The 10,844-nt window shown below is 39.1% G+C and overlaps 1 protein-coding gene across 1 annotated transcript; it reads right to left on the reverse strand.

The window, feature by feature from the left end:
• Positions 1 to 10,029: 10,029 nt before the first annotated feature.
• LOC112836603 (large ribosomal subunit protein eL31-like) lies at positions 10,030 to 10,445 on the reverse strand. Its single transcript, XM_073876733.1, has one exon. The coding sequence runs from the start codon at positions 10,433 to 10,435 to the stop codon at positions 10,058 to 10,060; it is 378 nt and encodes a 125-aa protein (XP_073732834.1). The 5' UTR covers positions 10,436 to 10,445; the 3' UTR covers positions 10,030 to 10,057.
• Between the last annotated feature and the right edge of the window lie 399 nt (positions 10,446 to 10,844).

Raw genomic sequence — 10,844 nt, forward strand, 5'->3', positions numbered from 1 at the left:
TAAAATTCACAGGATGATCAAATTCCAACATGTTTGCAGCCATTAAAATATATTAAAAAAAAAAAAAAAAAGAACCAAGCCTCTGATACAAGGCTGTGTCTTTATGAGAATGTGAGGATCAGGGTTCCTTGAATGCCACTTCTTTCTCTGAGCTATTTTTAATTCCATATAGCCTGGATGGAGTGGAGAAAATGGGACTATGTAACCAGAAATGCCTAGTTCAAGTCTTTACCTTTAGCAATAGTTATCTTTGGGCAGATTATTCTTTAAGTTTAACAACTTCTTTAAGTCATTGCCTCATTTATGAAGAGAGATAAAGGGGTCTATTTTAGTGGGTTGTGAAAAATGTGAGACTATAATTGGGAAACTGGCTTTATAGAGGATGCCTAGTAAATATTCAGCCTTTTCCCCCCATCCAGATTACTCTGAATGAAACTCTCACAAAACGTTTTTGTCTGTAATTCTCCTTATGTTTCTATTATTTATATACATTATTTAGGCAGTCCACCATGAGCTTCTTGAAGACAGGTGGTTCAATGGTAAATGATGCAGTAGATATAAAGGTGTTTTCTTCCCTACTTCAACCACAGTGAGCCTCATATAGTAGAAACTCAACATATGGCATAAGTAATAGAAGGAACTGGAACATTCCATCACCTCTATTCTGTGCCTTGAGTTCTAAGATTCCTGGAGGTAGGGGCAGTATCTTACTCATCTTTGTACCCACTATGCTTTAGCATAATGGTCTGCATAGCCTTGGTGATCAATAAATATGTTGCCTTGAATAAAACTTGGTTCTCTTCCCCAACCTCTGATTCTGTGCTGGGTATATAGGAAGTACTCAATAGAGCTCAGGAAATCATTGTATTTAATACACTGAAAGAAACTCCCTGGGAAACCACAAATCTTACCATGCAAGTAGCAAGCGTCCATAAGTGTCCATGAGTTACATGGACACATCACATTTATTTCTCCTATCTTCAAACATACCCAGTTTGTGTTGCTTTAATTTTATAGATTGAAAGACAGAGAGGCCAAAATCACACTCAGAGTCACAAGTAAAACCTTCATATGGCCGGCTGTGCCCATGACTTCATGACTGTTCTCCCTACTGCCTCCCCTGCCACCGCAGTTTGCTGTGTTCCAGCCGAGCTGCCCTCTCCTGCATCTATGAGCTTGTAAGCAATTTCTCTTGCCTGCAGCCCCTCGTGCTCTGTCTGCTAGACCGCCCTATTCCTCCTGCAAAACATGACATGAGTTGCACTCCTGTGACCTAGTCCCCTAAATTGCTGAGTTAGACAGGCTTTCCTCTGTCCATTCATTGTGCCCCTCACATCACACATCTCGGCATTTGTCCCATTGCCTTGCCACCTGTTCTTCAGTACAGTCGTGAGGTACTTGAGAATTTTAATTCTAGAGCACCACAGAGTTCTTTAATTCTTTGTGCCTGGCACATAAAAGATGGTTGGTAAGAATTTTCCAGATTCAGTGAGAAAGTAAAGGAGGAGCTAGGAAGAGGAGGAAAGAGAACTTGGCTTAGTAAGGAAAGGACCATGTAAATGAGGGATGTATTTTAAAACTGATTTCCCAGATGCCTCGTTTGATATATTGTTTCCTTACTGATTTGAAATAATGAAATAAATATATACCATTTACCAATAGATAAACTCCGTGATTTAGGGAGAAAAAAACTTTTTGACTTACTAACAAATTTCATATTTTGAAATTTAAAGCTTATTTTCCAGAAAAGCTTTCTAGCCTGCTTGTGAATAGTTTAATCATGGCAAGGTGGAAATCAGAAAATCAAAAAAAAAAAAAAAAGAGGAAGAAGAAAGAAAAAGAACCCTTATGTCTGCAGTTTACTTTTACTTCTGTACATGTTTCAAGAAAATTTCAAAACCACCCAAAGATAACTCAAACCTCAGATTAGTCCCCATTTTCTGGTTGTAATTTCCAAGTTTCTAGTTCTAGTAATTTGTCAGTGATCTGGAGATAATGCACACACACACAAAATCTCTCATGAGTCATCCCTAGCTCAGAGCACAGTAGCCATGGGGATAACACTTTCTTCCTGTCTGACATTTCAGTTCTTGACTTTAGAAATCTGACTGCAATTGGATTAACTTTATTTTCCACTACTTCATGAGAAAAACATGTCTCTCCTGAGTTTAAATAAGTCTAATTGCACTGACTACGGTATTAATTTGGGGAATTCTCAGATTGTTAGCAGAGGGGGGGAACAGCAGTGTCCCACCTTAGATGATAAGAGGGAGCATTGCGGGAGATGTGTTGGCCAGCAGCAGTACTTATTCACAAGTGAATTCAGATACATTAGGGGGTGTTTGGGTGGCTCAGTCAGTTAAGCATCCTACTTTTGATTTCTGCTCAGGTCAAGATCTCAGGGTGGTGAGATTGAGCCCCATGTTGGGCTTCATGCTGAGCATGGAACCTACTTGAGATTCTCTCTCTCCCTCTCCCTCCTCCTGCTTACAAGCATGTGCTCTCTCTCTCTCTGTCTCAAATAAATCTTTAAAAAAAAGATACATTAGGATATGAAAGAGCTGAATGGGAGATTTTAGAGATGGTGCAGACAGCATTTTTGGTGGAAAAATGAAAGGGCAGTGATTTCAGTGGGCACTGTATTCTCTGCACTTAAAATCCTGCATACGGTAATTGCTCAAAAAACATTTGTTGGAAAAAATAAGTGGATGTGTGATACTGCCTCACCAGGAAGAGGTTAATATATGTGAATTGCAGAAACTTCAAGAAAAAGAAATCTCTGCACAGAGATGGAAGCTATCCTTTTATTTTTCAACCAAAAGTGCTTTTGAAGAGTACAAAAGATGAACTGCATCTCTTCTTCCATAACATGAAACAAGCCTAGAATCTCTGAGGAGGACTTATTCCAAAGGTCATTGCCCTTCTTGCCCTCCCCTCCTCTGCTTATAAACATCACCATCCCTACACCAGCCACACTAAATAACTCCATGACCTTAGGCAAATGCCTTAAAACCACTGAATCTTAGTTCTCAGTCTGTAGGTGGGAACATAGGGCTCTTTCTTATCTTTTTACTATTTCTCTCTCCCCATCCTTTCTCTGATTGTGAGACTTTCTTTTTTTAAGGTAATGACACATGAGTGTTATACTATGAGAGGTTATGAGTATAGCACCAGAGAGTTTCATTTATATTGTCGATGAGCCAGTCTAAAGAAGTGAGGATCTAGGCTAAAGCTCAATGGGCAGCCTGAAAACAGATGGTGTTGATAAGATGTTTGGGAACGCTGAGGGAAAGAGAAAGGGGAAGAAGAAGAAAGAGGGAAGACAAAGGAGGTGAGATTTATGAATGCCCAGCTCAGGATGATCTATGGAGAAGAATAAATAACTATGGTGCCTGCACTTGCTTGTGAAGGACCATAAATAGGACTGGACTCTTTCTGGCACTGAGCAATGCAGACATTTCAGGGAGGCATCAAATTATGCAAAATGGAAAAAAGAGTACAAGCTTGCTGTAATAGAAATTACTGATGCTTACCATATCTGACTTTCTTCTCCTTCCTCGGAATATGGGAAGACTTTTCAGATTCCCTTGGTTAGGTTGGCATGTGACTAATATTAGCCAGTGCACTGTAACATTTACTCTGTCATTCGCAGACTTGGGATTTGGGGTAAATTAATTGAATTTCCTAAGTTTCACATTTTTCATCTGTAAAATGTGGTAGCAAGAGATGGGGGGAGTCAAAAAATTGCCTTGATTGGATCAGTATAAGAATAAAAATGAAATTGTATGTGCCCAACAAATTCTAGGCCCTATATATAGATCAAAGTGCTAACAGTGGGCAATAGCTAATTAACATTAAATGTTTTCTGATTATTACAAATCAGAGTGAAGGATGAAAATAAGTGGCTGATAAGTATATTTTGTATAATCTTTTGTATAATCTTATCCTATGGAAAACAAAGAGGAAAAAAAAGTGAGAACCAGTCAGAAGGTTCTGATTATGATCCACATGATGAGAAAGTTTGAAAGGAGGGTAGCTGTCTTTCCCTTGATGTTTCATTGGCCAAGTCCAATGTTGACATTTCCTAGTTAAGAATATGAACTCTGAAGATCAAATTATATTTAGGCAATTAAAACCAGCCTAGCTGAATAATGTGGATAAAGATTGTCCTTTAGGGCCAAGATGTATCTGTCATCAATCATAAACAGACATGAGCCCAGGATGGAGTAGATCTTTGCAGAAAATATTTACATTGGTTACTATGCACTTGGGTTTTGTGGGATATGTCTATTTTTCCAATAGTTAATGACATGTAGTATTTAATGTGCTCAGGTTAGCTCCTGAATGTTTTCACTCTCCCCTTTTTTTCTTTTTCATATTCTCTCTCTCTCTTTCTTCCTTCTCTATAATGACCTGCTTCCATATATTTTGCCTTTATATCCCCAGTTTTGGATACATGAAATGGCTTATATTCTTAGATTCCCTCCTTATCCTCATCTCAATCCTGGCTTTGGATTTAAAAAAGAGAGAGAGAGAGAGAGGAAGGAAGGAAGGAAGGAAGGAAGGAAGGAAGGAAGGAAGGAAGGAAGGAAGGAAGGAAGGAAGGAAGAAGGAAGGAGGAGGAACTTTTTAAGTGTCAGGGTGATCCCTAACACCAACCACTTAGTTGTTCTCAGTATTCCTGGTTGGTATTCAATTCTAGCTCTGGAGTCTGAAGTAACTTTTTAAATTCTGTCTTCAACTGATATCTTAGAAACAGTGACTAAAAATCCTTAGGAAGACTTCAGAGTTATTTTTATAGATGTGGAATTTAAAACTTATTTTATGTGATCCAGGGCTACTGCAATGACAGAGCCAAGACTCATCCAAATCCCAGGATTCCAGTGACTCCATTCCTAATCATAATTAGCCATACCTACATCTTTTACAGGGTAAAACATGTTTTAAAATGCAGGCATAGAGGAATTTAAGAAGCGCTGCTTTCTTGGGCTCCTGGGTGGCTCAGTTGGTTAAGTGTTTGCTTTCCGCTCAGGTCACAGTCTTGGAGTTCTGGAGTCCCAGAGTCCTGGGATTGAGCCCTGTGTAGCGCCCTGCATAGAGCCCTGGATGGAGCCCCAGATTAGGCTCCCTGCTCAGCGGGGAGTCTGCTTCTCCCTCTGCCCCTCACCCGCTCATGCTCTCTCTCTCAAATAAATAAATAAAATCTTAAAAAAAAAAAAAAGAAGAAGAAGAAGCACTGCTTTCTTGATCCACTTCTCCAAGTAAGATCATCTTGGTTAGCTCAATGACATCATCATTCTTCAACTTAATACCTTTTCCAGGTGCAAATGAAACTCCTTTGGGATTTTTCAGTCCTTTATATGTTGGCATAATTTAATTTGTAATAGTCTCAGGAGGATATCCTTGATGGGAAAAAAGCAGAAGAGCACTCATCAGGGAGACAAGAGAAAATAATAAATACCAAGTCTTTGAGAAGAAATACCAAGAGCAAATGTTATCAGCTTTAGCCTAGAGCCAACCAAACACATTTATAGCCACATTCATATTTGCTTTTATTTATTTATCAATTTTTTTTCTACTGAGTGAAAATCAGTATCCTAGGTACTGAGGTAAAACAGAGTAGGGGTGCCTGACGGGCTGAGTCAGAGCATGAAGCTCTTGATTTCGGTGTTGTAAGTTCAAGCCATACGTGGGGTGTAGAGATTACTTAAAAATAACATCTTAAATAATAAAAAAAAAAAAACCCAGAGTGTAGTAGGGAATGGTTCCAAACTTCTAGGACCGTATAGCTAAAAAGGCAGTCTTCCTCATGTCATTTAACTAACATAGTGATTAAACAGAACAAAATGCTTACAACAAGGGACATTCATTCAACACTCTGAGGGAGGACAGAAATTGATTTTTATGGGGAAATGATGAAAATAGGAAAGGATTCCTTGAAGACATGAACTTACACTGGATCTTTCAGCGTTAGCCGCAAGGAAAGAATTTTGCATCTCAGGGAATTTCATATCTAAATACCCACTCAGGGGTGCCTGGGTGGCTCAGTGGGTTAAGCGACTGCCTTCAGCTCAGGTCATGATCCTGGAGTCCCGGGATCGAGTCCCGCATTGGGCTCCCTGCTCGGCGGGGAGTCTGCTTCTCCCTCTGACCCTCTTCCCTCTCGTGCTCTCTATCTCTCATTCTCTCTCTCTCAAATAAATAAATAAAATCTTTTAAAAAATAAATAAATAAATACCCGCTCAGCATCTTACAAATATTTCTTGTGGTCTTTGTTGAGCCCCAAGGATACAGTCTCTGCCTCAAGGAGTTTTTTGACTCATATAAGCCACTGGAGAAAACATTAATTTAATACAAAGTAGCTGAAAGTGAACAAAAACTATGGGTTGGCTTATTAAGCTCTAGGCAAATGGCCCATTCATTCTTGGATTTTGTTTTTATTTATTTCAATAAAGTTAAAGGAGGCAGACTGAAGATAACAGTCTTTCTCCTTCAGTATCTGTTTTTCCTTCCTCTACTCTTTCTACTTTATGCTTGAGCCACAGAATTGACCACACCTCTCTAACATGAGTTTCCTAGTCCTTCTTTTGTGGGAAGCTATCCACCATAATTTCAATGGTTTAATATTGGAAAAATCCGTTTTCTGGAGCCCCACACCAGGTACTATCAGTGAGGTATTATTTAGGTACTATTCCTGGGTAGCAGATCCAGGTTACGTGGGTTCTGGCTTGGTCCCTTGGGATACCCTGTGTCTTAATGCTCTATGGCACGAGAGAAGTTACCATACCTCTCTTTGAACTTTTGTTTTTCCACCTATAAAGTGAAGATAACTTGATGTACCTCAAGGCAAAGGTAGTTGCTTCTTTCTCTTGTGTGTGTTTGTGCGGTGGTTGTGAAGGAAAGGTAGCTGCTCTGAAAATGGGAAAATCTCAAATCTACCCCTGTCTGCACTCCTATTTTTGTGTTGGGGAAATTATGTTATGCCTTGTAATGTCCCAGTCTATTTTAGGGGAAATTCATGAAGATTAAATGTAAAACTGATTAACGGTATAATCAAATAATTCAATTTGGTGAGAGAGGGAGAGTAGAAATAGGCCAATTGATTGCTTGACTGCATGACTGATTATGTGACTCAGTTGATCAGACTATTCAGAACCATCCATCTAGTAGCTGAGGGTGTGTACACATGTCAAAACAATCTCAGGGATCAATGGAACAGAATAGAGAGCCCAGAAATGGACCCTCAACTCTATGGTCAACTAATCTTTGACAAAGCAGGAAAGAATGTCCAATGGAAAAAAGACAGTCTCTCCAACAAATGATGTTGGGAAAATTAGACAGCCACATGCAGAATGAAACTGGACCATTTCCTTACACCACTCACAAAAAGAGACTCCAAATGGATGAAAGACCTAAATGTGAGACAGGAGTTCATCAAAATCCTAAAGGAGAACACAGGCAGCAACCTCTTCGACCTCAGCTGCAGCAACTTCTTCCTAGAAACATCGCCAAAGGCAAGGGAAGCAAGGGCAAAAATGAACTATTGGGATTTCATCAAGATAAAAAGCTTTTGTACAGCAAAGGAAACAGTCAACAAAACCAAAGACAACCACGGAATGGGAGAAGATATTTGCAAATGACATATGAGATAAAGGGCTAGTATCCAAAATCTGTAAAGAACTTATCAAACTCAACACCCAAAGAACAAATAATCCAATCAAGAAATGGGCAGAAGACATGAACAGACATTTTTCCAAAGAAGACACCCAAATGGCCTACAGACACATGAAAAAGTGCTCAACATCGCTCAGCATCAGGGAAATCCAAATCAAAACCTCAATGAGATACCACCTCATACCAGTCAGAATGGCTAAAATTAACAAGTCAGGAAATGACAGATGTTGGCAAGGATGCGGAGAAAGGGGAACTCTCCTACACTGTTGGTGGGAATGCAAGCTGGTGCAGCCACTCAGGAAAACAGTATGGAGGTTCCTCAAAAAGTTGAAAATAGAGCTACTGTATGACCCAGCAATTGCACTACTGGGTCTTTACCCCAAAGATAGAAATGTAGGGATCTGAAGGGGTACGTGCACCCCGATGTTTATAGCAGCAGTGTCCACAATAGCCAGACTATGGAAAGAGCCAAGATGTCCATCAACAGATGAATGGATAAAGAAGATGTGGTATATATATACAATGGATTATGCAGCCATCACAAAAAAAAAAAAATGAAATCTTGCCATTTGCAATGACGTGGATGGAACTAGAGGGTATTATGCTAAGCAAAATAAGTCAATCAGAGAAAGACATGTATCATATGATCTCACTGATATGAGGAATTCTTTAATCTCAGGAAACAAACTGAGGGTTGCTGGAGTGGTGGGGTTGGGAGGGATGGGGTGGCTGGGTGATAGACATTGGGGAGGGTATGTGCTATGGTGAGCACTGTGAATTGTGTAAGACTGATGAATCACAGACCTGTACCTCTGAAACAAATAATACATTCTATGTTAAGAAAAAAAAAGAAGATAGTAGGAAGGGAAAAATGAAGGGGGTAAATCAGAGGGGGAGACGAACCATGAGAGACTGTGGACTCTGAGAAACAAACTGAGAGTTCTAGAGGGGAGGGGGGTGGGGGGGTGGGTTATCCTGGTGATGGGTATTAAAGAGGGCACATATTGAATGGAGCACTGGGTATTACACGCAAACAATGAATCATGGAACACTACATCAAAACTAATGATGTATGGTGATTAACATAATAAAATAAAATTAAAAAAACAATCTCAGGGAAGAACTTGGGAATATCTGCTTATTTGGACTAATGTAGACAAAATATAGTTTACTAACTTCTCCGATAAATTCTAATCCTAATTGAAACTCTTGGGGAAAAAACAATATAATGAAATCATTGGCTTTACTAAGTCTTGGGAATTGATAAAATTGTGGCTTTACATATTTATTTAAAATGATGATGTCCCTTTCATGATCCAGATACAAACCCAGTCATTTGTGTTATTTTTTTCTCTAAATGAGAGCAAAAGGACCACGACAATAATAGAGACAATAAAGAAGAAGCAAAATGAGAAGCAGGAGGAAGATAACTGAATTGCACATTTTATGGGCACAATCTCTAATGCTCAACACTAAGATCTGAGATACTCATTTACTCATTTTTAAAAGAAAAAAACAAAACTCAAGTAAAATACATGTTATATTATTTAGGACTCCTTTACCTATAAGTAACAAAATTGTAAAAACAACAGCAGCAAAACCCAACAAGTTAAAACAAACAAACAAAAGGTGAACTTTGGTAGAAGTATAGAAATAAATGTGTCTCATGGAACCTAAGGACAGAGAGTCTGCCCAGCCTCATGGATGTCCAAGAAACTTTCTCTTTCCTTTCTCCTCCACTTAGTGTGTCTTATCTCATTCTCACTACTTTGTTTCCTCCCTCCCCACCTCCTACTTCTGACAGATTTTTGGGTTTTCATTTCCTAGAAATGAATTCATCTCTCTTTTTCTTTGGTCACTTTCTAAATCCCCACAAATATACTCTGATGGCTTGCATTACATCCTCAACCTTGATTCTATCATCAGTGACCTCTGACTAGTTCACAGCTGCTGGGATCCTTAATGTGTAGGTGGAGAAGACAAGCAGGGTTGAACCAACAGCCTAAGATGTACCTCCTACAAGTATTTGATTCTGGTTACAAAGCAAATTCACTGTTGAACAAGGAGTTGAGCTCAGAAGTCCAAGACATCTTTACCACACAATGATGCCATCATGTTTTGTAGTTTGAAGAAAGACCATAAAAGTTTGTCCATACATAATAGATATTTAGACTTTTTCAATTTAGGGAGACTCAAGCTAAACCAAACTTAGACTAGGTATTTACTGAGATCAGAGTTGTTGGGTTTCTGGTTCATTAATAATAATGATGATAATAAAAATGATAATATTCATAATGATAACAATCCATGTATACAACCCTTACTATGTATCCTAAATTCTTTTTTTTTTTGCAGTTTTATACCTTTATTTGACAATCAGTGATTAGTTCTCATCCACATTAACTGTCTGTAGATTTTTGAAAGTGGTGACAGGTACATAGGTAACCAGTGTGTAGAGCTTGTTTGGTGAATCTTCATCCTCGTTTCGTTTTCTGGACAACCACACATGGATACGGTATGGAACATTCCTTATTCCTTTGGCCCAGACAGCTTTGTTGAGCCTGGTGTCAATGCACGCATCTGGAGTTCCCATCTCCTTCATGGCAAATTTCCGGATCTCTTTGAGTGCCCGGGGGGCACGCTTCTTGAAACCCACTCCATGGATGCGCTTGTGAATGTTGATGGTGTATTCTCTGGTCACTACTTCGTTGACGGCAGAACGGCCCTTCTTCTTCTCGCCACCCTTCTTCGCGGGAGCCATTCTGCCGGGCCCTGGTTGGAAAGCTGTATCCTAAATTCTTGATGTGCATTAACTCAATCAAACCTCTCAACAAAAACCTATAAGGTCAGTATTATCATATGATCTCCATTTTACAGATGAGAAACCTGAGACACAGTGAGGAGAGTAGAAGCTATCAGGCATTTTCATCTCAATCTTTTATTGGAAGTTCTAAAACAAACCCTTGATAGATTAATTGTAAACAAGAGAAAGTAAAATATGGTGTACTAAATTTTATAGCACAGAGAAAGGCTTTAACAATTGCCTTGTATATAGTGCTTAAGGTTCACTATGTGATTTATTAAAAGAAAAAAAGAAGTCCTCAGGAAGAACAGAAAAAATACCCTACTCCCATTCTTTGACAATATCACTGAAAACTGAAGTCATTGTC

The sequence above is a fragment of the Callorhinus ursinus genome, unplaced genomic scaffold, assembly GCF_003265705.2.
Source record: "Callorhinus ursinus isolate GAN/ISIS: 27379988/994484 unplaced genomic scaffold, GSC_fseal_2.0 scaffold24, whole genome shotgun sequence".
Lineage (NCBI taxonomy): Eukaryota > Metazoa > Chordata > Mammalia > Carnivora > Otariidae > Callorhinus > Callorhinus ursinus.

Excerpts from the sequence above, each read along its gene's own strand:
- LOC112836603 (XM_073876733.1), bottom strand. The coding sequence starts at position 10,435 with ATGGCTCCCGCGAAGAAGGGTGGCGAGAAGAAGAAGGGCCGTTCTGCC.